Source organism: Pyxicephalus adspersus, chromosome 6, assembly GCF_032062135.1.
Source record: "Pyxicephalus adspersus chromosome 6, UCB_Pads_2.0, whole genome shotgun sequence".
Classification (NCBI taxonomy): domain Eukaryota; kingdom Metazoa; phylum Chordata; class Amphibia; order Anura; family Pyxicephalidae; genus Pyxicephalus; species Pyxicephalus adspersus.
Genome location: NC_092863.1, coordinates 49,338,725 through 49,365,485, shown reverse-complemented (window position 1 = coordinate 49,365,485; position 26,761 = coordinate 49,338,725). Strand labels below are relative to the sequence as shown.

At 36.8% G+C, this 26,761-nt stretch overlaps 1 protein-coding gene across 2 annotated transcripts in view; it reads left to right on the top strand.

The window, feature by feature from the left end:
* LOC140333801 (E1A-binding protein p400-like) overlaps nucleotides 1-26,761 on the top strand; it is a 75,938-nt gene that overhangs the window by 8,693 nt on the left and 40,484 nt on the right. For both annotated transcript variants that reach the window (XM_072415711.1, XM_072415710.1), the window contains exons 3-16: nucleotides 440-550; nucleotides 13,972-14,059; nucleotides 17,003-17,110; nucleotides 17,336-17,727; nucleotides 18,570-18,851; nucleotides 19,866-20,051; nucleotides 20,138-20,278; nucleotides 20,464-20,542; nucleotides 21,687-21,742; nucleotides 22,518-22,572; nucleotides 23,409-23,498; nucleotides 25,351-25,461; nucleotides 25,853-26,064; nucleotides 26,298-26,475. In XM_072415711.1, coding sequence (XP_072271812.1) covers nucleotides 440-550; nucleotides 13,972-14,059; nucleotides 17,003-17,110; nucleotides 17,336-17,727; nucleotides 18,570-18,851; nucleotides 19,866-20,051; nucleotides 20,138-20,278; nucleotides 20,464-20,542; nucleotides 21,687-21,742; nucleotides 22,518-22,572; nucleotides 23,409-23,498; nucleotides 25,351-25,461; nucleotides 25,853-26,064; nucleotides 26,298-26,475 — 2,089 coding nt within the window. The remainder of the gene's footprint in view (nucleotides 1-439; nucleotides 551-13,971; nucleotides 14,060-17,002; nucleotides 17,111-17,335; nucleotides 17,728-18,569; nucleotides 18,852-19,865; nucleotides 20,052-20,137; nucleotides 20,279-20,463; nucleotides 20,543-21,686; nucleotides 21,743-22,517; nucleotides 22,573-23,408; nucleotides 23,499-25,350; nucleotides 25,462-25,852; nucleotides 26,065-26,297; nucleotides 26,476-26,761) is intronic.

Genomic DNA, 26,761 nt, shown 5'->3' with positions numbered 1-26,761 from the left:
AGGCTAATAGATCTGTATAGAAGGGGTTGGCATCATCCCATACAGTACAGGGCCAATCGATCTGTATAGATGGGTTTGACATCATCCCATACAGTACCAGGCTAATAGATCTGTATAGAAGGGGTTGGCGTCAGAGGTCAAACTGGTCATCTGAGGAGGAAAGTGCCAGCTGCATTAGGAGCATTTGGTAAAGTATGTTTTTTTTCTGACCTATCTACTCCTAAATAAAATTAGCACCTAAACATTACAGTGAGGAGGAACACCCACCACAAAAGGTAAATAAAGTTTTACCCAGAGTTCAGCTTTAAAATTTAATATACCGTTTGCACATTGCAAAAGAATGCAATATTGTATGTTATCTAAATCCATAAAAATATGGGTGAGAAAAAAAAATCCAAACACAAATGATTTTCCCTGTTCTTGACATATTTCCTCTCAGGTAAAGATTGTGACAGGAAAAGATGGGCAGACTGGTACTCCTGTTGCTATAGCAACCCAGCTTCCTCCTAATGTTTCTGCTGCTTTTTCATCACAGCAGCAGCCATTTCAGGTACCTTTTTGATGGTTCTACAGTGTGGCCTCATTTCAGACTTGTTTTTTTCCATCCATTCCAATTTTATTTTTAAAAACAGATTTTTTTATCTGTATTTCCATATTTAAAAGGCCATCCTAATCTCATAAAACTCCTTCACCCCGAGAGAAACAACAGTTTACGAGTGTAGCCCGTGGCCAACAAAGTGGTGCTACGGTGTGCAGATCTATTTAGTAAGGGTTAATGATCTGCTACGAGGTGTAATCCTGTTTCTCATCGCTGCTACCAAACTCAGGGGTGAAAGGGACCAAGTAAAAGTCTTCAGATCATTCAAGTGCATGAGCCACATTTTTGTGATTTCACACGTAAAAGCTTGTGTGATTTTTGCATATGTTTTTAAGTTTGAATTATCCATTTTTGTTGTGAAATATTCTTTTTATTTTTACCCATTGCAAATAATTATGGCAATTTCAAGAAATAAAACTTTTCATTCATAGGTGTACTTCCATCTGCAGGCAGTAACATTAATATATTTTGCCTATGTACTAAACACTACCTTTGGTGGAGGGGTAAATACAAAGTTGCAGCCCAGTTATTCAACAGGAATGAGTCATTTTATTGGGAGATATTTGGTCAGTAGTTACCATAGTTGGTCCATGGCAATGAAGGAGGTAATGGCAACTATCTGTAAGAACACTCACCTTTGTGTAAGGTCATGTCAGTATTATAGTTACCTGTCTAATACAATATAAAAAACAAACAATATGATCTGTCTGGGCAAAAAAAAAATAGCTCTCAAAAGTGGTTGAAAAATATGGAGGGAAATGGAATACCATAAAATGACTGCTGCTCTTGTATAAGTCATATCTGCATTGTAAGAATGTATTCTGTTCACATTCGCTATAAATAAAAGATGGGAGCTGCTATTCAGAAATTAGCACTACAAATGCTGATTTCTATGCTAATATGTTGACCCTATGGCTTTGTTAAACTCTGACATAGATAGACATAGAGTTACTGACATACAAAAAGTATCGTGATCCCAAAAAAAAAATTAAACTAGTTAAAGAAAAAAATGAAAAGGGAACTTCGGAAGCTGTTATTGGGATACATGTGTCCGGTCTGTATTGACAGCCAGGAAAGTCAGTAAAGGCAGCCCCCATGCTTCTCTAATATTACATCCCACTGATAATATAGCAGCACTTGGAAATAATTCTTTCACAATGCATTATTATTTTTTGCACCATTGGAGTCTTCTAGGTCCAAGCAGTACTGACAATCCTGCAACTAACATTTTGAAGGAAGGAACAAATCCCTTACCACTGCTCTTATTCTAACTAGGATATACTAAGATGTATACTGGTGGCTTGTAAATTGTTTGTAAACGTGCAGATATCCCACGATCCAGTCTGTAGCCATCCTTAATTTTTAACATATGTCTAATGCAAATAATATCTCTAAAAATGTTTTGTTTATTTTACATACATAAAAAAAAATTTAACACATTTTTCATATTCTTTAAATGGCATTAATAAAATCAAGTCAGTTTTGGTTCTTTGGAGAAAGTAATAGACCATACATATATGTTTAAATACACATTAAGCTAATTTCTGTATTGTATAACACTTAACAGAAGGGTTTGGCTGTAAAAAAATGGTAATAGAATAAATAGGACCGAAACTTCAACCATCCCAAACTTTCACTTTCATTTCAGCATAATATTAAACAAATAGAGATTTGTATCCTTTCATTTCCTAATAAAATTTTATTTTGAGCACAGTGTACCAATCCACATAATTCTGGCTGGGGGTTTGCTGTGCTGAGACATCAGGTACAGTGACTTTTCTACAGCAATTGACTAGAATCACATTGAATTGGCAGATCGTTCAATGCATCACCATCTACCCAAAGCAAATATATTGGTTTTGTATTTATTGTTCCTTTAATCATTGTGAATCATTAAATTTGTTTTTGTTTTTTTTGTGTGCATCATTGCTTACGGAAAAGTCTGCTATCTAAAATACTTTATTATAGAGCAAATCTCATTGGCCTGTGTTATGCTTTGGCTTTGTTACATCAGCTCTCTTTGTTGGCTTTTTTTCCCTTGCCCTACCTAGCAACCCCTTCTCTTGTTTCCTTAACTTTTGTTAACCTTCTCCTTTTAGTTGTGTTGTCAGCATTTTATTTACAGTAATGCATGTCATATAGGGTTAAAGAATTCAAAAATATTGTCTTATTTATGTATTTTTACAGTAAAAACCAACCATGGTACAACCACAACCAAATCCAACACCTTCATTTAGAGCCAAGCGTTCCCTAAATCTGCTTTGCACTAGTATTACATTTACTGCTTTAACAGAGATGATTGGAAAAAAAAGCCAGCCCACCTAGACTATTGGGTCACTTATGCAGATTCTGGAATTACTGTTTTTTGGATTTGTTTTCCCCTGTTGGAGGAAATTGTACCAGGGTTTTGTTTTCCTTTCCTTTAGATCAACTATGTCCATAGGGTTTTATATTTGGAATATCTTTATTTCCCTAGTGGTTGAACTTGATGGACTTGTCTTTTTTTTCAACCTGACCTACTATGTAACTATGTAATGTTTTTGTGCTACGAATTTGCAAAACTATTGGGAGAATGAAAGGGAAATCAAGCCATGTATGGCCTGTTTGGCTTTTTTATCTGGCCCGTTGAACTCTCTCGCCACTTCTGCCGCTCTGCAGATTTGTTTCTGTTCACCCACCTAGTCACTAAAACCAATGTCCTCATCAAAACATCTCATCTAGTCTCCTTTTCTAATGACAGCTTCAACATTTTTGGTTTTACCCCATTTTTGTTCTGGTGACAATTGTCACCAGTAATAAAGGGGGGTCACACAGACAGCAATAAAAACTTGATATAGGGTCCAATTCTTTCTCAGTCTTTGGCAGCATTTGGGAGAATCGTGAATGTTTGCCTTGCATAGGAAAACACAGGTTGACTTTTAAACAGTTCTGCCAGTATCTATCAAAATCCTTATTGCCAGATTTTTTGCAACAGAGGTTGTGGTTGTGTACTTTACTTCTTCAATGACCTAGTCAACCCCCCTAACTTCCCAGTTAGCAGCTAAGTAGACCTCTTGCTTTTACCTGATTATGGAGCAGTCTTTCTCTGCTTTACCATGGGGGAACCCTTGAAATAACTTTTAGGTCTTAGGGAACCTCTAGGGAACTATATCCACAGCTCACAGTACATTAATGTAGTGGACATTAGGATAAATACCGCTTACATTGCTGGGGAACATTGCATTGGGGAGAATGTCACCCTTACAGATAACAAAAAAGATCATTGGTGTTGCTTAAACTGACCTGAGAGGCACAGACTGCTCATTAATCAAGGAATCACCCAGAACCTTGGTTTACAAACCCTGATATAGAGAGAGCTTCACTTAAGGGGCCATGGACCATAAGGGAACAGATTCTCTTTGTTTTTCCCTAATAAAATAATAAACTTTAGAATACAGAAAAATGCTCAATTGACACTACCATATAAAAGAGTAACTTCCGTTTCATGAAACATACAAATGCAGGTTGTCCAACCTAAACACAAATGGTCATATCTTTTGGTATCCAGGCAAGTGGGTATTAACTTTTATACCCCTAAAGAGTATGTCAAGCCAAGTCAAAAGCCAAATAAAAAAAAGGCTTCATACACCTCTGAAATACATGCACATTTTTGTGTCTTAATAAAAATGCTGCTAGTACATGGCAGAAGCTCACCACTCGCCAATAATTTTAGTTTTGCTTTAAGCTATGTACACATGATTGTCTTCTTTATGGAATTATGCTTGATAATTGTCTTGTGCAACAATTTTTCACCATGTGTACATAGTTTGAAGTAGAAACTTAGAACTTTAGCGATTCAGACAGGTGGTTGTTGAAGAAATAGAAAGGAGATAACCCTTCTTCAACAACTGCTCTTACCTGCCTGATGGGTGCCCAGTTTGTGCTTATTCTGCATACTGTTGATTGCCAGGTGAACCCAGCAATTCTAGCTTCCTTTCTACGTGCCAGAATAAATGAACTCCTGTACATTCCTGTGTGCAGGAATTACGTCATCCTGGCCAGAAAATGTTGGTGCCCTGCAATGAAACAGGGAAACGTGAGTAATTGTTTTTTTCTTTAAAAGGTTGTGGTTATTCTCATAGATTTCATTGAGCCAAAAATAGAAGTTGACGCACACCGTCATCTTGAGGCTGCATCTGCACGTCCATTAGTATTTGTCCAGTAATTAAAACAATAATTATAACACAAATTAAAAAATATAAAAAAAGTTTAGATATTTTCCTTTGCCTTCAGTGTTTGTACCAACAAGTGTCGTTGTCAAGTTATTCAAGTCAAGTTGACTTTACAGTCTGGACTTTTAAGGCATCAGTGACCTCTAGTGATGAAGTGTTTAGGAATCAGTTCAGAGAATTAGAATGTTGAAAGTCCATGGTTATGCTCTGCATTATTGTCATGCACAACAGAGTAAAGGTATCAGTTGCTTGAAGTGTCTGGACAAAAGGATTTGGTCTCATTGAACAATGGGCTGACTTAGATGGTTTGCATCTTTATAGAAGAGGGTCAGCTGTGCTAAGGGAGGAGGTTTGTGGGAAGGTAAGTATTTAACCTAGCATGTCCCACAACCTTAAGTTGATTCTTCTCACTGTTCGGTTGAAAATATTTTAAGTCTGGGATGATGGACTGAAAATAATCAAATCAGATTTAAGCATTTCTTTGAAGGAGGATCTGGCTGAACCCTTTTGCGTGATGAATGCCTTAGTTAATTTTGGATTGTAACCATCATTCTTTAGCTATATATCTTGTTTAATATATAAGTTGTTTTTGGTGTTTTTAGTTTATGCAGTTTTAACTTGTTTTAGTGATACCAAAGGATGTGGTTTATATATTTAAACTGCCGTGTCCACTTCCTAGTTCTTTGGCTTGGTTCTAAAAGCAGACGCCATCTTTATATAGCTTTAAAATTGCTGAGCTTTGGCTTTGATGCAATGCCTTGTATTTTGTGTTCTTACAATCAATTATCCAAGAGATGATTTTTATCACTTTAATGAGACTTTGCCTCTTCCCTTGTTATTTTGACAGGAAGTAAAGAGTATTTATTCCACCATTTTAACACAGATAGTATAAAAATAAAAAAAAAAAAAAGAAATCCAGACTTTTTTTTTAATAAAGCTTTGACATTTAAGGAGCTTGAATGTAGGGCCTAAAGTGAACAACACTTACCTTTACTTATGCAGAGCCCTCGATCCCTCCAGAGCTTTCCTCAATTTTGTGACGATGCCGTCCTACAATCCTTTTTCGTCTTGGTGTGTAGGAAGTGGTGGGCGCCGGAGTCTTCTTCCTTCTTCTGCTTACGTCACCCAATTTCGCACTGGTCAGGCGCGAGAATGGATGACGTGTTATATTGTTAATGTAAAAAAAAAGAGTGCCAATCCCACTGCACATGCATGAGATTGCCACATTTTTTTTAATGCCTGAAAAGCCTGCAGCTGCCTGAAGCCTCCTGGGATAAATGACACATGCACATTTTTACATTACATTTTTACTTTATATAAAAGGGTTATCTACCCTTTTATATAAATTGTGGTGATAGGTCTGCTTTTAGATACCTACTAAGATATTTATTTTTGCAATGGAGGATTTTTCTGTACCTCCGCTTGATTTTGATTCACTTGGTTACGGGACCATGAGTTTTCCCTGACATACTGACCTACTGATAAAAAATAAACTTTCCTTGCTTATTAAGCTGTTAGGATGCATCTTGTGGGGTTGTTTTCTAGGTGTTTATTCTACATTTTCAGATAGAGTACAAATTCTCATTAACATCAGCTTGGAGTGAGCTCCCGATATGTACAGCCTTGACTAAATACTATAACAGGGATACTTACCCCAAAATGTGCCTGCCTTAGCAGTATTGTTGCTTATGGTAAACTAAAAAGAGATCTAATCCCAATCAATGAACACTCATATATTATATTATTTAACATGTCACTAAAATTTAAAAAAATCTATTTATAAGGGTAACAAATTTGATGATTTGATCAAACAGAATTTAGACACTAATTAGAATGACATAAGATAAATAATAAGACAGAGATCCTGGAAATGTCTAAAATAAATAGCTAAGCTGTCATTTTTATATATATATATATATATATATATATATATATATATATATATTTATTTATTGAAGTGATATACATTTATCACCCTGAAGCCTAAACAATAGCTGGACAGAAATCCATTCAGTAACTTGACAGAAATCAGATCAATAGATGGACAAGGATTGGATCCCTTGACAGAATTTTAAATCATGTATCAGACAGAATCCAGATCAGTAGTTAAACTGAACATGGATCAGTTTTCAAACAGAATTCAGCCCAATAAATATAATGTGATTGAATGATTGAATATAATATATATACTTGGCTGCAGACAGAAGTCTGATCCTAATAAAGGAGCACCAAGCTCAGGCACATGCAGTATTTACATCACTGCCTGCATAAGGTAAAAGAACATTTGGGTAGTGTCTGCATAATAAACATTCAAGCAACAATTATCATCTATTCTTAACAAAGCACAATTGTTAAAATATTTCTTAACCTATTGCAGTGAAGCATGGTTTATATTGTATATTGCATGATTAAAGCATGGCAATGTGACAAGATGTTGTATACTGCATGCTCACTGCATGGCAAATATCCCAAAAAAATGTGTTCTTAGTTTAACGTGTTAACGTTTTTTCTAGTTGGTGAGCTATTACGGGCCTTAGACTCATTCTCCTGGTCATTTTTAAATGTTGCAGACAGCAGCTTTGTTAAAAATAGCTAGTGGTTCTGCCAGCCATGTTCAGACATTTCCTGTGTTAGAATGACAACAAATGACACATTGTGCAGGCTTAGTTAGGTGTGGAGTGCATTTATGTCAACAGGACAACAGTGCTTTAGTAAACTAAATGCCATTTAGTTAAGGTTTATATCAAGACAAATACGTCTTTTTGACATGATGATTGGGCAGTTGATGCCCTCAGAACCTAAACAGTGTGCTGTAGATAGGGGTAAAATATTGCCAGTGACAGTAATAGTCACTGGGCACCTATTTATGATGCACCTTGCCTTTTTCATTATACCTTTGCTGGTGGTACAGCAATGCATCTGTTGAAGGCTAGAATGTCCTCAAAGACTTTATCAGCTTGGTATCCATCCTTGCTGGGGATTCAAGGAATCAACAGCAGTGCTGAATTCCTCAAATTCATCTGTGGTGCTCTTAAACGTGATGTCTTGTTTTATAGGCTTTATGTATTTACACACGTCAGATGATTCTTTTTTAATTTTCTCCTCAGGGCTGATATCAGACCAGAATCTGGCGTATGTACAGTGCTTGTCGCTCATTGTTCATGGATCCATCCTGGCGGATCCACGAACGATGAACAATCATATTGAAAGTGGAGGGGAGCAAAGGCAGCGGGGTGCCGCTCCATCGTTCTGCCCCCTCTCCATAGAGCAGAACAGAACGGTGCTCTATGCTCATCGCTTGTTCATGTATCTTTCATTCTTTTCTCGGTGGAAAGGATCATGAAAGATTCCTTCCAACGACAATGGAGTAGCAACGCATGTGAAAATCAGAAGAGAATGCAGTTGTCCCGTACTCAGTCTTTGTTTTAGAAATTATGCTGCTAGCTAGTGCATTTTTTTCCCATATATAATTTTGCAATCTTTCTAAACCTATTTTTTACTTTATCTGCTGAGTGGAGATTTTTTTCCATTATATATAGGTGATCTATTTCAGGTAATTATTAAGTATAAAAACATGTAAACAGTATGATTTATAGAATGAGGTTTTAACAGATCTTCAGATTCCTCAAAACTCCCCTACTTATTCATCAGATGACCATTATTATTTATATAGGCAGGGTCATTTATGTGTGTTCATGAAAAACTGACTTCTGTAGCTGGGAAAGAACCAAGAATATGACAGTCTTCCCATCGCTAGCAGAGAGACATCTATCTTTTCTATTGTACATTTATTTATTGAATAAATAGCAACAATTAGCTACTATTTCAGCTCTTCAGGAATTGGCTTTCTTTTACTGAAGTGGTGGATTATGTTGACACAATTTAATCCTCTAATTCTCCAAAAGTCTAAAAATATTTACGTGGTGCTTTAAGCAACCTAGTAATGTCCTTGGTGTGTACTGTTTTGCATTACAAATATTTTTGTATTTCAATATTTTTATTACTTTTTTTTTTAATTTTACAAAAAAACTTTTTTACAAATACCAACATTTACACATGTAAACAAACCAACCCACATTACATGATATGTTCTTATTTTTAAAGTTTATACTGCTTTACTGCTATACTGCTACCTCCTTTTTCTTATTATCTCCCTTTAAATTTCATTTAAACTAATATAACTCTGTAAAGTAATTTGACACTATAGCATATTCACTCCTATATACACAACTAATAAGTGAAAATGTATCTTATCTTTGCTTTCATAAATTACCTTTCATTTTACAAATAAAATTTCTTACTAATAATTTTCAAATTATCAAACTATTTTGCCCTAAACAACACATGACCTTTTATTTATTCTTTTGAGGAGGCTCATAAATTTCATATGTGACCCCCTACCCTCTCAATCTAAGATATAGTGAACTGATGATTCAAGTTTTACCATACCATTGTGTTAATATTCTAATTATAAGAATAGAAAATCATCAGATAATTCTCCTATATTTCTTAAACACCTATTTACCAATAACTAACAAACAAATTCACTTTTAAAGCACTCCTAATACAAATCCCTAATCATTTAGGGGGAAAAGCGGTAACCAAAATGTATAAAGTTATATTTCCACATGTAATCTGTGTTATTTGGATATCACAAACCTAAAATACATAAACAAACATTAAAGACACGGGGAGACAAGACAGAAATAAGGGGGAAGGAAAAACATTAAACCACAGTCATCCCTTTATTTGATGTTTATCTACTTAAAATATGCAAGCAGTAGGTCTTCTTTTCAGTAGGTCAAATTTAGCCATCTTCAAATTTAGCCATAATCCAATCCAATTTGGAAAAGAAAGAGTTAATTGAGATGGAAGGTATCCTCCAAGATTACAATAACATCAAGTTTACCAGTTTCAGTGAAAATTTGGAGGCCTTTAATTGACATTTATCAAAAAGTGCGGTGGTAGGCGAGCATTTTATATCTTGCCCCAACACTTTTTGGCTAATGGCAAATAATTCTTTCCAAAAGACTTGAACTATAGGGCATGACCACCAACGATGTGCCAATGATATCACAGCCTTTAAAGCATTGAGGGGAGGCTGAAGGATTACATTTAAAAAGCCGCTCAGGAACCAAGTACCATTTTAGTATAACCTTATAATTTGCCTTTATAAGGGAGGTGTTAAGAGACATTTTTGAAAGTGAAAAAGTTAATTTACTCCACTCTTCCCTAGATAGAGTGAACCCCAGTTCTTCTTCCCAAGATCACATATATTTCAGCTTATGCCGAGAAAGCATCAATACATCATATTTAATCGATATTTGTCTTCTTGTGTCTGCTATAGATTTACATGAACTTTCAAATGCAGTAAGATGTAGATGATGGAGGGCTAAACAAATTTTAGAATTATACAAAAGATCGAATTTGCCTATATTGGAAATATTCCTGACACGGAAATTCCTTTTTAGTAATAAGAACTTCAAAATTTCGAACGTTATGTTTATCTAAAATATCCATCACCTTTCCAAATCATTTATCAATCCACCACTGAAATCTATTTTCAATGAGCCCCGGAGGGAATTCTGGATTATGCCACAGAGGCGGAAGAGGGGCGTGATCTAAATAAAGTCCTGGGGTAGACTTTTACTTTTCCCATATCCAAAGAGAGTGGGTTAAAGTGGGGCACTTTCGATATTGTCTAAGTGGTTTAGAGATCCACATTAGAGATGCTATCGTGCCCCGCTTTACCACGGTATTTTCCATCTCTACCCATTATGGGTTTGCCCAGATATTGTAGTTAGTGAAATTTGGGAAATTTGAGATGCCACATAATAATCTTAAAAGTAAGGAACCCCCTAGGCCTCCCTGCAGACGTGGAGTTAACATATTTTTTTTCTGAATCCTGCTTCTTTTACCACCCCAAATAAAGTTCATAACCTTTCCTTGAAGCAAGGCCAAAGCTGATGAAGGAACCATTGGAAGCGTTTGAAACATATATAGCACCCGAGGTAGAATATTCAACCTAACAGTTGCTATGCGTCCCAACCAAGATGGAGGTGATGACATCCAGTTATTTAGATCTGAGAAACTTCTTTTAAATAGTGGGGTATAGTTGGCCTGGAACAAACAACAGTAAAATTATGTTAATTGGATACCTAGATTTTGAAGCGAATTAGCAGCAATTCCCCAGCATAAATTTAATTTTTTTGTGATCACTCCAACTTGAGGTTCTGGGATGATTATATTAAGGGCCTGAGACTTAGATCTATATACATATAACCCCGAGACAACTGCAAATCTTTGCAAGATTTTAAAAAGGTTAGAAAGAGTCACATGCGGGAGGGAGATGTACATCAAAAAATCATTCGCAAATAATGCACATTTGTGTTCCCTTATACCACACTGTATTCCCCTTATATCTCGGTTTTCCCTAATCGCTATAACCAATGGTTCTATAACAAGAGCGAATAAAAGGGGTGATAACAGGCAACCCTGCCTCTCTTAATATCAATACTGGAAGAGAAAAAATCTCTCAAAGAAATATTTGCTAAAGGTTTTTCATATGTTGCTTTCAGAATTTTTAAAAAATAAATACCAAAACCCATCATAGAGAGTACATTAAACATATAGGGCCAAGAGACACTATCAAAAGCTTTCTCAACTCAGTGGCCAGCAGCATCGTCTTTCTGTTACTACCACCATCTCAATTGTCGTTTACTAGTGAGATCAGATCAAAAAACAAAATCGGTCTAAAATTTGCCACTTCAGTGGCATCTTTGCCAGAATTTGGGATTACACTTATAAAGGCACAAATCGCTTCCACAGGAAGAGGATTGCCATCTTGTAAGAAATTATAGTAAGAGACTAGATGTGGGATCAGTTGTGATGCAAAGGTTTAATTATAAACATAAAAGAAGCCATCTGAAGCAGGGGCGCTGCTAGACTTTTATTGTTTTCAAAGTATCCTCCCTCCTAATGGGTTGGTTTAATATCTGCATATGATTAACCTTACGTCTGGGTACATGAATATCGCTTAGAAACTATTCCAGTGCTTTCTGAGAAACATTTTGCTGGTTGCTTTATAGTGAAGAATAAAATTCTTCAAATGTTGCGAATATCTTTTCTGGGTTTTGAGTGATCTTTCCATCCTTCATTTTAATTTTAGGGAGAGTAAAAGATTTATTTTTTGGAGATAACTTGTTAACTAATAATTTCCTAGGCTTATCACCCCAAGTATAGTATTTGTGAGCTCCCCACCTAAGGGACTTCTCTGCTTTGGTCATTAGTATCATATTAAGTTCAGTATGCAGAGTTTCAATTCGAGAACGAAGATCTAGCATTGGGCCTGATTTATGACGTGATTTTAAAGCGTGATATTCCTTCATCTTGGCTTCCAAGAATTTCTCTCGTTTTCTTTTGATATGTTCCTAATTTATTAAGTTTCCCTCTTATATATGCCTTATAAGCTTCTCAGTTGTTAGCTGGAGAGGTATCCTTGGGTAAATTGATTAAAAAAAAAACTTTGGTTCAAACTTTCTATCTCAGATTGTATCTTAGGGTCTTGCAATAGACCTTCATTAAGTCTCCATCTAAAACTTGATAGAATGCCCTGGATCCCTCTCAATCTCACAGTAACTGGGTCGTGATCTGACCAGGGACTGAAAAGATTTGTGCTTGAAGAACCAAAGGAATCATCCGAGTATATGATCTATACGTGAATAATGGTTGTGTGCAGAAGAAAAATGTGTGTAATCTCTCTCAAGTAGGTTAAGTTCTTGCCAAATATCTATTAAGTCATTTTGCTTCAATTGAGAGCTTATGGCTCTTTTTGGGTGGAGCACACAATTGTGGTACATTAGCTTTATCAAGTCCGTAATCTGATGCCAAGTTTAAATCGCCCATTAATAAAAGTGTTCCCTGAGTGAAGTGGATCACTTTACATAGCAACTTTACAAAAAATTCTATTTGAGCTTCATTGGGGGCATACTATGATACAAATCATGAACAATTGGCCCTCAATTGACCCCTTTATCAATATATATCTCCCACCTGGATCTCGGATTGTCTTCTGAGGCAAAAAATTCAGTGTTTTTAGCAAAACCCCACATTTTTCTCTCTCGGAAGTTGCATGAAAATGATGAGGGAAATGATTAGAAAAAATCATGGTGTAGAAGAGGAGGAGAAATGGGATTCTTGTAGTGCTAAAATATCTACTTTAAGATAATTGTAATAATGAAATGCTTTAGAACATTTAACTGGAGAATTTATTCCTTGCACATTATGTGAAAATAAGGTTTTAGTTTTTTTGGATCATTCGTAATGAATCCCTCCATTAATCAACTGCCCTGCAAACAGAAAATGAAAGATCAGCTTCATGTTATTAAAGAATATTGGGGAAAAAGAAAAAACATTAGGAAAGACAATTAACCCCCCAACTTTATGGACATCTCTTTGTCCAAGAATCATGGATTGAGACCTAGATGGGGTCCAGTTGTTAACTGTGCCCCTCTAGCTTTCTCTCCACTGATAAGAGGCATGTATTACCCCACCAACTCTTCTGGCTCTCTTGAACATAGGGGTCAATCCCCAACAATTTTTGACCCAGCAGGGACATATTCTAAAATATATTGATCTTCATTCAGGATATTTGCATCGGAGACCTATTTACTTTTTTACAACTTTTCATTCAGGTGAACTTATTTGTTCTTTTGTTTTGAAGACACTTTTTGCCAAAGAGGATATGATTTTTGATCCAGGATCGGATCCAGTAACAAGATTAGTTATCAAGGCAAGTTCACGCAATACTTTTTCACCTTTCTCAAAGGATGTAAAAGAAAAAGGATAGGGAAGGGACTTTTCAGGAAAAATTTGAATTTCCTGATAATTACAATTTCTGTTAGGTTAGCTCTGTTAAGTGGACATTTGTCAATTAGGTTAGTTCCGTGGTGACCTTCTAAGCACATCTAAGTATAGATTCCTTATCGGGTGTTAAATGGATAAGTCTGGTGTGACTTCTTGGTAACGGCACAGGTCTGTATTGTTCATACAGTGCTAAATGTCTCACAGAGAGTACACCTACAGGCTTTGGACATCTTTGTTTAAATGATGTATTTGTATATCTAGTATTAATTTTTTTTTATGTGTTTCTATTGCAAATAGCAATCTCTAACAGGGAGTGGAGCTGTAGGAGCAGCAAGTACCATCGATATTGAAGCCTTTAAAAGACAACAAGCCCTTACCCAAGCAGGTATGTCTACACTACCTACAATAATTCAAGTTCATTTGACATCAGGAGAACTAGCAGTGATGTAGGATGTATTTTATGTTTTTATGCTTTCATGTATCCTGTTCTTGTGATTTATTGTAATTAAACTAGTACAGTGGCGTACCTCATAAGAGGCTGATCTGACATTCTGTAAATAAATAGTGTGACTGGCTGCATTTCTAGATCCCTCATGTAGCTCCCAGTAAATCTCTCATAGCCTAAATATAGTGGTCATATGTAAGCATTGTAAAATTTCAGTAGACAGGTTTTGGTCTACTCAAAATGAAAACTTACATAAATTCAGATCTTCTTTTGCAGCAGTGTCCAGCAATCTACATGGAAGTTGTAAAAATGTTTGTGTAAATTAGTTTTCAGTAATAAAACTAAAATGAGCACAGTCTTCTTTCAGTGCTCAGGGTGACTGGACTTAACCTCTCCACAATATTTCTTTTAACTACTTGCAGTTCTTGAAGGGAGGCACTGGATTATTTACATCAAGACTGTGGGTAGTCATTGCATACCTCTTCTTTACCACCCACACACCTTTCCTACTTTCATAGACATGCTATGATGTTGAGCGGGCAAAATGAGATTTGCACTTCTTTTCACAGACTATTATAGATTATCCTAAAGTTGAGGAGACCGGCACAGAAAGGCACTTTAGTTTGCACAATTCGGGAAGGGGAAGATGGGACGTTTGACACTGTAATGGGAAAGGGAAGGTTGTGTTTGTTACTGCCAGCTGACCTGAAGTTGGATTGGGTTTTGGTGGTACTGAGGCCTTCCAAAGGTGAAAGGGAATGTTGGTAAAAACAAACCTCTTGGTTTATACATTTAATAAAAGAAATAAAAGTATACAATATGGTTGTGGAGGCATTTAACTCCATTTAGGCCACCCCAAGCTCTACCCAAAAAATCAGGGATCATCTTAGGGATCAATCAGGGATCAAAATAAGGAATCATCTTAAATGTAGTTTATGATTTGCAGTTACATGACATGGCCTGGAGGAAAGCCTCCCACAGTTCAGCCCTATGTAACAGTCTCTGTTACACTGTGATTATATACCTGCCAGTGTTCTCCCCAGAAATTTTTTTCAGCCGGGGGTAGGAAGCTGTAGCCAGGTGGTAAAGAAGGGTGTGTGGCAAAACACGGCAAATTTAGTGCTCCCAGTTGTTTATGTCATGGGTATCCAGTAACCTCTTATTGTTTCAGTGTTCTATATATTTAGGGGCCCCACCCCAATGCTCCTTGCTATGTTAGTGGCCCCCGGGGTCCCCAATTTGCACTTTCAATTTAGGACTCCTAGTTGTACTTTCTTCTGAAACAGCAAAACCAAAGTTCAATTTTCATAACTTTTTACATTTGTGACCCCCATATCTTAAAATTCTTTACAGCTGGGGGGCTGAAATTGTAGTAACTAGTATCTACGAGGGTCCACTGTACACCCTGAAAATTACAGGTCATTGTGACATACATATTAGGAGTTTTGGAGGTTTGTACACAGAGAGCTGGGAGGATGCAGAACGGAATGCAGAGCTAGAGATGGAGATGGATACATTTCACAGGCAGAGCTCGTGCTATGAGATGGGGGCGGGGCTGCCTGTGTCTCCTTCACATGGAGGCTGAGCTGTGTGCTCGACGGCAGCAATCATTTGAATTGATGACACAGAGCACGGAGCAGCCTCACTGAGATCTGTGCATCCGAGGATGAGAGCTGCCGAGAGCTGGGCGGGGTATTCAAAGTAGCCGGGCGGAGCAACCGGCTAAAAATCTCTGGGGAGAACTATGCCTGCCACTTCACTATATTAAAAAGTTTGCTTTGCAGCCACATTATAATTTATGCTCAGAGACTTTGAAATCACATTTAAATTTGCTGGTAAGGTTTAGTAAACATGGACCAGTTTGTACTTCAGATATGACTGCTGATCTTATAAATTGATTGTCCGGAAATATGAAGTATATATTATAGCAGACTGATCAGCTACAGATTGTCTTGTTCTTAATCAGACATTGACATATATAACTTGTTAGTAAATATTGAAGGTACACAAATTGTGTCTTGTATAATCAATTGAAAGAATTTGACCAGCTGATTGAGCGTAAAATATTGGCAGCATATCTTTTGTGTGTAAAAATAGTCCTGAAAGATAACAGGGAACAGGAGATGCAATTTCTGTGCCTTTGGTTAGAAATTTGTTCAATCATTCTTTACAATGCCTTTAACTACAGGAGTTGGTGAAAACTTGTTTTATCGCTTTCTACTGCTTGTAAAGTACATACAGGTAGTCCCTGAGTTAAGGACATCCGACATACGGATGGCTCCTAGATATTAGTGAGGCTTCTCAGATTGTTTGTAACTCTTTAAAGACCTAGACAAACTCTGCAGTTGTTTCCTTTTGCATATCAAAGCACAACTTGCTCCAAAAATGTTTGTCTAGGCCCCATAAAGTTTTTTTTGTTTTTTTTTTTTTTTATTTTGTGATTAACTCAAAGTGAGGATTTTATACAGTAACTGACACCACGCTGCCTAATAACATGTTGAGACAAACATCTGTCCTAATTGCATTTATTAAAATAATGTACCTGTTCCCACTTACATACAAATTCAACTTAAGAACCAAGTACAACAAAGAACAACAACTTGTCCATAGTGTGAGCACAGGTGCACTTTTGGAAAAGGTAGCTCTGGAGAGAAAGCTGGGATAAAAAAAAAATCTAAGTAATAATATTTCTATCTCTTACGACAACAAAGAAATCATTATGATTTTAAACTTCCCACCATCTACTCAGGAGATTGTGAACCTTTAATCACAGGTGTAGTGGTGAAGTTCACAAAGAAAAGGCATTCTGAAAATTAATACACAAAGCTTTGGCTTTCTATGTAAACTGACAATGCAAAATATTTGCTGCTTTGATCCCTACAGACCCGAACAAGAGGCCGCGCCTTGATGTGCCCCGACATGGCATGGTTTTCCAGCATCCAGGTGTGGCATCTGGGGTACCTCTACAACAACTTATGCCCACCGCACAAGGTATTGTTTCTCATTTTTCATCATACAGGTAAAGAGCATTATTTCATCTTAGGTTTGTATGGATCCATTATGGCTGGTTAGAGTGTTAAGTTGTATAGGCAGTAGTGGGAACTGATACTGATGGAATAAGTATGATATTGTGTTGTCTGGAAATCACATATTTTCCTGCAGTACATCTAGGGAAAAGATTTTGTTATTAGAATTGATTATATGTTTCTTTTCCAGGAGGAATGCCTCCTACTCCACAGACTGGTCAGTTAACAGGACAGAAGCAAAGCCAGCAACAATATGATCCCTCAAAGGGACCTCCAGTACAGAATGCTGCCAGTCTTCATACTCCTCCTCCCCAGTTGCCTGGCAGGGTGCAGGCCTCTAATATTCCTATTTCTTCTCTTCCCACTGCCCTGCATTTGGCACAGCAACAGCAGCAAATCACAGAAGGTCAGATTCAGCCGCAGATCCAGGTGCAGGTCAAGGCACAAACAACCAGTGTTCCTATTCAGTCATCGTCACAGAATCAGCTGCCCACCCAGATCTCACAGACTCTCCAGACAGCATTTCATGCACAGATACCCACTATGGGTGTAACCCAACCACAAGGCACAGTTCAGCAACAGGTATAGAAATCTATACAGTATATATATTATTGGAATACATTTTACTTTCTCTGTAAAGTGAAACTCCATCCAAGTCATTAGTTTTAAATACAACAGGAAATGGTAAGAATCTGTCAGTTTTTGTTGTGTCTCCATTGAAAAAGGTTCCCTAGAACCGTTAGAATGTGTTTCTTACGTTAGAATGTCTTTAGCCATCAGAACAGGAAGTGAGCAGATTCCTTCCAGCATGGACAAAGACAATAAAATTTAATTAATACAACACTGTTTGGGGTAGTTGAGAGAAGACTGGAATTGCTTTTATTTCAGGTTTTTATCTGTTTGTGTCTAGCAGCAGTGGTAACCTGCCAGAGGTTCTATAATTTTTGCCCGTCTATGAAGAGCTTGAGGACATTTGGCCAGTTTTCCATTAAAGCTGAAACTTGGGGTAAAAGTAAAACAATCCTTGCAGTAAGTGTCGCCCCCAGGGTTAAATGCTCACTTTTCTCTTTTCAAAGGAAATTTATTGGTTAGGACTAACGGACTGGGCAATGTTAATTTTACAGTTTACTATTCTTTGATTTTTTCCACTGTTCTTTTGTTCTTTAAAATCTTATTTTTAGTGTAAACTCTTTCTGTGATTAGGGTTGCCACTTCCTACCAAGTTTGGTGATTGGGCCAGTAAAGGGCTTTTAAGGGTGCCCCTGTACAGACATAAATGGGTGCTTCCAACCTCTGGAGGTGCCTATTGCAAGTTAGGATTCCCCTGTTTAAAAATATTTCGTATGCCTGTCTGTATACTTCTCTATTTTTCATTATCAAAGAGTTTGTGATTTATTTTAAATTTTGTTTTAATTCTGCACTAGACCATCACCTTGATGAGGCCAACCACAGAGTCTCCACAACAAAAACTTACCAGCAACTCTCAGCCCTCATCTTTTGTGGCCCCAGCAGCCATCTCTACAAGTTGTCCAGTTGCATCATTCTCACTTCCAACAAACAGAACCAATCAAACAACACACAAAGCTGCATCCTCATCAGCCACTAAATCTTCAGGATCAGCTGCAGTAGCCATCAAAGTGCAAACATCATTACAGAACAATTCTGGAGTAACTTCAGAAAACACTCAGGACAAGTCAGCAGAACAGGTAAAATAATATACAGACTATAATTTTTTGTTTCTAAAATCCAAACCAAAACGTGACACTTTCATTTAGAAGCCACCTAAGTGCTTTTTATCTTTGAATAGACCTATTAAAATAAAAGAGGTCATGGATTTAGGATATCACTTTATAAAGCAGCTCCTTTCAGTGGTGCTCTATAATTGACAACCTGAACCATCCTATTCAACAGTGGTAAAGTCAGATTGCAGGAGTATAAGTTTTGCCATTTTCATTGGTTGCTTGCTCTACATTTTGTAAACACAAATCTGGTTGATGTGGATTACATCAAATTAATTTTCATCATTGCTCTTTTTCTGCATTATGGCTGGGTTTGAATATTTCATAGATCAAGTGTCATTCATTCCCACAGAAGTTTCTTCCCTAGATTGAAACTCCAATCCTGTCCACCTGGAAGTTTTAGGTGTTTTTGTTGACCTTTGTGTTCACCATCACTTGCCATCACCTAACAGTACTTATTAATATATAACATAGATATAAAAATATCTAACGGGGAGAGTTCAGACCTCTTATAATGGGTACAGTATATGTTCCAAAGCTGGAACTCCAGCACAGTTATCTCACAAGAAAAACAAGTGGTTTAACAGGCATTATTGGTAAACCAACTCTATAAAGAGTTTCTTTAATAATACGAAATGCTCCTGAGAGCTATGAAATTCAGGCCACCATGGATACAATCTTCTTATCTTAAAAAGCTTTAACACGTTCCTCTAAATTTGCCTCTCCTTCTCACTACTGCCAAACATTTATATTGGCCAGTGAGGTATACCATTATGGTGACCGATTTCAAAGTAAGCTACAACATTTTGCAGAAGTGTCAGAAATATACCTGAATAATATGCATTTAGGTAAAAACATTTCCACAAGTCAGCAGTTCATAGCTGTCAGCAGCTTGCAGTTTTATTAAAGTGATTGCCTTTTTATTTTCTTTTGCCATAAAAAATATATTTTTTGTAAGTGTCTATTTGTTATATTTTTTAGGAAAACCTTGTTCATCAGCGCATTGCAGAACTTCGCAAGGAAGGTTTATGGTCATTAAGGAGGCTTCCAAAACTGCAGGAGCCATCAAGGCCAAAGTCCCACTGGGATTTACTGCTGGAGGAGATGCAGTGGATGGCTGCTGACTTTGCCCAAGAGAGGTTGTGGAAAATGGCTTGTGCAAAGAAGGTAAAGGGCTTTGCAAATACCACGTGTTATTTTTTTGTATTACTTTGTGCTGTGTTGCAGATGTTAATAGTTGTACTCTTCTGCAGTTGGTCAGAACTGCTGCACGTTTTCATGAAGAAAAGAGAATGAATATGGAGAGAACCAAAACTGAAGAAGAGAACAAAATGAAACGCATTGCTGCCTCAATTGCCAGGGAAATTGAGTATTTCTGGTCTAATATTGAACAAGTAAGCAGTTTATTGCTGAGTATATTTCTGAATGGTAACACAATTTTTTTCATACATTGTAGATGTAAAGAATCTTGTACCATAATACTATTAAATGGAAACACCAGTTATGTATAAATATTGTATAAATGGAAATACCAGTTACAGATCACAGGGGAAAGGAATTATCACATTGTTTATTACAGGTTGTGGAAATTAAGTTACAAATGGAATTTCAGGAAAAAAGGAGAAAAGCACTAAATTTAAATATGGACTCGATGAAAGGTGAGCTGAATTTTTTTTAAGAAATGTCATCTAATCTTGGTACAAACCAAACCCTCTGTTTTTAATTTGAACCGTGGTATATGGAATGGAATGTCTCAGAGGTTCCCTGTTAATTAGCTAATACAATTAGCCACCTTGACATTACACAGGCATGTCTGTTCAGTGTTTGACTATACACTAAGAAAAAGAGCCAGAGGAAGGCCTGGGACTGTTGACAAAAAAGGGACAGTCTAAAAAAAGGAGTTGTGTGGCTTCATGTGAAAAACGTCATAAAATTTATTTGTACAACATTTAAAATGTCATAAAAATACAAATGTACAAAAACATATACATTGCTTTGTGTAGGTGACAAAGTTCCCTTCATGCTGCAAATTCTTGCTGCAGAATGATGGCCAGAATTGGTAGTGAGTTTTCTCATATTGCTTTAGACTAATTTTCAAGTTTTAGATACAATAGCCTACCCATTTTTTTCTAGTAACTCATGTGCTGGTTCTGGACTGGCTAAGAGTCGGCTGTTCCTTAATCTGATTGTAAATTCAAACTTCTAGATTTGTATTATATTTTGGAAGGGCTTGGTATATTAGAAATATAGAGGTAGCCATTGCAGGCCTTGAAAATACTTGTTGCCCTCTCTCTCTCTCTTACGTTGGTTTTGATGATCCTTCGCAACGAATGCCTAATTAAGTGCAAGAAAATGTAGCATGACCTATAAGCCTGACCTACAAATATACAGGTGTGTTTGTACATCCTACCCTAACCTTTCTAATTCACACACAAATGTGACTTGAATCGGTTAAAGTTACTTTATGCGGTGTAAATGAAAACATGCATCCACAAAGAGTTAAAAAGAAGCACACTCTCATCCTTTGATGTAGTTCCTCCATTTTTATCCTCCACTTGACAATATTACAAAAGATATTTTATTTTCTACATTACTGTTATTTACATGATTCTGAATACCCTTTATAGCTTTATAGCCAAGAAGAAGTAGAAGTTGATTTTAATAAGTTTCTTAACATCTTAACATCTTTCTTTTGTGCATAAAATACAAACTTTCTGTGGTTTAATTTAAGTTTCCAATAGCTTGCTACAACCATTGCATTTTTTAATATGCACATCTGTGATCATAAATATCAATTTTCAGGTCCACTTAAAGCAATTGAGGAAGCATGTGTGAAACACAAGCATGGAGATAATAAAGTAAGTGTGTAAAGCATGCTGTTTTTATCTCTAGTTATGTACTCAATTATCCCATGCTCCTTAGGCTATGTACAAACATCAGATGATTCCCGGCTGATTATCACTTCAGGGTTAGTATCGGATAAGAATCTGAAGTGTACATTGGCCGTCCAACGTTGTTCGTGGATCCGTCCTGGCAGATCCACAAACGACCTCAATGCAAGTGAAGGGAAGAGAGCACAGCGGGATGCCGCTCACTCGTTCTCCCCCCTCCCCTCCCTATAGAGTAGAATGGCGCTGTATGTAGAAAAGTCCTATGTGTGTAGATAGCCTTAGAAATTACCCTACAGTAGCTGTCTAAAAGCCAGAAACTTTGGATAACCTGGGTACTTTTAACTTTGGAAAAATAATCCTTTTATCATCTGTTTGCTTTTCTGGCATTTCTGTTAGCTGACAAAATGTTGCCTAAATGCTTTTACAGTTGTTATTGTAAATTTAAAGTACAAATTTATATGTACACAAAATGACACAAGGGTCTCTATTTATAAAACGGGAAATCGGACATTCCCTCAAACATTTCCTGGTGGAAAATATGACTGCCACTGAAATACATAGATCTGGAAGATTCCCAAGAGAGAATGTTCAGGGGAATGTCTGATTCCCTGTTTTATAAATAGAGGCCCAGGAATGATTAGAAACTAGAATAAAGAAACCTCTTGGGAGTTGCTGTTGTTGGTAATACTTTGCTGAAGTTAATAAAAGCATCAAATGACTTTGGTTTTCTGTCTTCTGTCAGATATCACCAGGTTGGAGAAAGAGAAAAGCAAGTTCTTCTTGGAGTGATGGTGAAGGTTTGTTATTTTTATTAAAGATTCTCCCCATCAGGCTCTGGATCAGGTATGGGCAAACTACAACCTGCAGGGCTTTTTAATCCGGCCTGTTAAATTATGGTGCAAAAAAAAATGGGGTGACCAACAACACTGTTTCCACTGAATTGAATTGAATTAAATGTAGGTTTTCCCTTACTTTTAGGTAATGGCTATGACATGAATTTATATCAGTTCAGACAAACACTCTCCATCCATCAAAAAGTTTGCCCCACCCCTGCTCCTGGTCGTTAGCAGGTATACGCACAATTGTCACCCCTTGTGCAGTCTCCTCCAATACCCAAAGTGCAAACCTGATTTCTATATAAATGCCTATGTATAATCAAAAATCAAAATATAGGTAAAGTCAGTGTATGTACCTATCACATATTCAGCAAGTTGAAAAATCTTTTTTTTGTTATGATGAGTGCTTTCTTAAATCAGTGCTCATTCTCATACCCTATAGAATTTGTCTTCTATAGAATGTAGGCCAAGCATGGTTCTGGAATAAACTAACTACTGTGCACATGTTCTGGAGACGCATTATTCCAGCCTGGCTGATCAAGATGGCTGAAGATCCCAAACGTGAAAAAACATCAGACGAAGATCTGCATCCCTGCAGTAGCAAGCGTGGGATAGTTAGTTTGACTTGAGAACTTTAGAATTCAAGAACTATGCATTGGCTTTCTATTATTGCAAGACTGTATACATTAGTTTAGTCGACCCTACAAAGCCCTGGGTAGTTAAGGTGTGAGTTTGTCTCTTTATTGTTCCTATATATATTCAAAAGTGTACTTCACATTAATAAATCGTTTTTTTAGGTGATGATGAAGAAGAAACCATTGCAGAACAGGAGACCAAAGAAGGCAGTGTAGATCACCAGGCCGAACTGACTGAGTTAATTAGAGAAGGTATTACAACTTAGTCATGAAAGCAGGACTGTCTTGTCTACCTGTGCTACAAAATATTGCAAAAAAATGTATGGAATTTTTCTTAGGTGACATTCAGAACACCTAAGAAACAAGCTCTATGCTTTGTTTACATTAAAAGTTAGTCTTATTGCTTTATTAAACAATAGGTTGTGGAACTGCAAACCCTATATAGGGGTGGGTATTAAGGTGTGAGATTGCAAACCCTGTCTACAACAATACTGGCATTAGTGGCATTGACTCCTTTTTCTATGGCCTTGCAGTAAGGCTTTAGAAAGGTACAATTTTACTTCTCTTTCATATCTAGTATCTAGATTCTCAGAGAAAACACTGTTCTGTTAACGCAGAAATGTACAGAAGGCAAAACTTGTAGCAACCACATTGTTTTGTGCAGTTTTGTGAACTCTGTCTCTTATTTTAATATTGGAGGAGAGCGACATAACAAAAGAAGGTTGCAAAGCCTATTACTGGTAAACTGTAAAGATTGCAGATCTCAAGGCAAGAGGACATAAAGAATTCCAGGTCCTGAGCTGGGAGACTTTCTGTTTAAGCTACAAGGCACATATTTTTGATAGCGTGTATGCACACATTATGCTTGCTTTGTTTTGAAATTTTAAGGTGTTTCCAAAAAAACCTTTATTTTTGCTTTAAGTCTGTGAAATCTTTCATTTGTAAAAGCTAAACTGAAGCTGGTCAGTCAGTACATGTTAGAAGAGTACTGGCCAGAAAGTAGGAATTGGCCTTTTTAAATTCCATTGAGGGACACAACATTTAATATTCCTTAGCCATGTGTTACACTGCCGCCTACTTGAGGATTAGTTGCTAGGCTAAAAAAACATACGGTCAGTTTCTGTGCACCAGCCTTCTCTAATCATCTCATCAAAATATCATTGTTTTGCTTTAGTGTCCATTAGTAAAATAAATGACTTTTATTTCAGCTCTATTTTTCCAGATTTTTGAAAGATTAGGTAAAAGCTACTGTTAAGGTGATTTCTTGCTGATCCCAGATCAATGTATCCTTCTCTATTGTGACCTCTGTTTTCAATGCATTTGGGAGCAGTGAATAACACACAAGCAGCTCAAGCATGTAGTTATATCACTTCTTCTCAAATCTTTATTATCACATCACAGTTTATATAGTCAGAAAACAAGGTGGAAGACACTTAGTAGTTAGTCAATAACAAGAAACCTTATTAACAACTTCGCTGAGCAAGATGTTTCAAGGTAAGAAGCTTCAAGGTAAGGATGGAGCAAATACTGATCTACAGATAATGAGGATAAAACACAACTCAAATATCTGCAAAATAAAGCAAAAAACACAAAAACAACTTAAATTCAAAACTCAGCAAAATTATACTCCTTACAGCTACTGACAGATTTAAGCTGATACTTTATCCAGGAAGTATCCCCAGGGAGCACTCAAAATCTCCCAGTCTGATATATCAGTGATTTTATTGTGGCAGCCCTGCAGCAGCTTGGGTTGTAGCTTCATGTAAGTTCAGGGCTTTCTCTTTTTCTCTTAATAGAGCCGTTGTACAACCAATTTTTCAACGTTTTTCAACTTGGCTCTCTTGGCTGCTGCTGAAAAATGTTTGTGATTGTGTACCACTGTATTAAATATAAATGTAGCCTATGTTTTTGTAGGTAGGCGTGCCAAAAAGCCCAAGGTGTTATGCCTTTTTTGAGACTGGACAAGAAAGTGTTTTGTTATGTGTACAAAAAATACCCATTTTCTATAGTCTGTTAGATATTTCTGTTTATTTGCTGTTCTTGACTATTACAACATAGAACATGTTATTTCAATCTATTTATGTTAATTTTAATATAATTTCAGCCGATTTGCCACTAGATGATTTAATAAAGGTATATGAAGGAGCATATGATGAGAATTTCCACTGGCCCCATGGTTCCAACCAAAATGAGGAAGGGAGGCAGTCTAGTCAAGGTATATATATATAAATGTCTTTTATCCATTTTTCTGGTGTTCTTAATCTTTTTTTTTTTTTAAACTTTAAAAAATTTTTCAGCCTTAATTGTAAATCTTTTTGGTATAGTCAGCAGTATGTGATGTGTGTGTGTGCATGCCTGTGTTTTGGAGCAATACATATTTCTTTGACCATTTGTCTTTTTGTACTTGCATACAAAAAGCTTTTAGCTGATCTGAGCCGTGAGTTCTGCCAAAAAAATTGATTGCTTTACTCAGTTAATCAGCAGATTTCTGCATAGGGATATTCTTTCTGACAATGTTTAGGCATTCATATTTACAGCTTTAAAGATGTTAAAATCACTTTCAACCACATTTATTGGTGAAATAATGTGCATCTTTCTTTTAATAGATGTCAAAGAACACTCAGGAGAACCAGACATGCCTCAAAAACATTGTACGACTGTTCTCATTGACTCCCTGCTGGGTACCGAACAGTATAGATCAGGTGACCGGTCCAGTCCAGGTCTTCTGAGTTCTAAAAAACACACCAGAGATATTGGAGATGTGGCTAGAGCAGCAGAGTTACTTCTTCCCAGTGGAAGTTCTCGCATTACATGTGCCGTAAGAATCATGTTTATACTCCTCTCCTCTCCTTAAAATTTGTTACAATCTTTCACCATACATGAAATCCTGTTTCCTCAAATGTTTCATGATTTAAAAATGCATTTGTTTATAATTTTTTTTAGGGAAAAAAAATGATGACTTTTTTTCCCCAATGTATTTTATGACAGTATAGTACAATATCAGTGTAAAGAAAATGACTATTTTATTCACAATTGGTGTTTGCTTCTCAGATCAAGCCAAGGCTTTCGCCTCTTTTACATGGCACCCTTCGGGAATACCAGCTTGTAGGACTAGACTGGCTGGAGAAACAGTACAAGAAGAATCTAAATGGAATTTTGGCAGATGAGTCTGGGCTAGGCAAGAATGTCCAGGTTATTGCTTTAATGGCACACCTAGCCAGCAGTGAAGGTGAGGAAACTTCATTATTGCTAGCATGTTGTTGGTGTTGTTTGGTAATACAAACTGTGATGAAGCAGTGTTTTTATATAAAAGTTGATGTGTAGGAGAGGGATTCTGAGGGTATGAGCACAAATAAAGTAGGTGCAAGAATAAAGGGCAAATAGTATAAGTGGGTAAAACATACAGGAGAGGAGTGCTGGAGTGAATGACAGTGGGTAGTATGGAGGAGGAGGAAATAACATCAGGCAGTATGTGCAGGAGGGGAATGCAGAGATTGTGACAGTGTGCACAATAT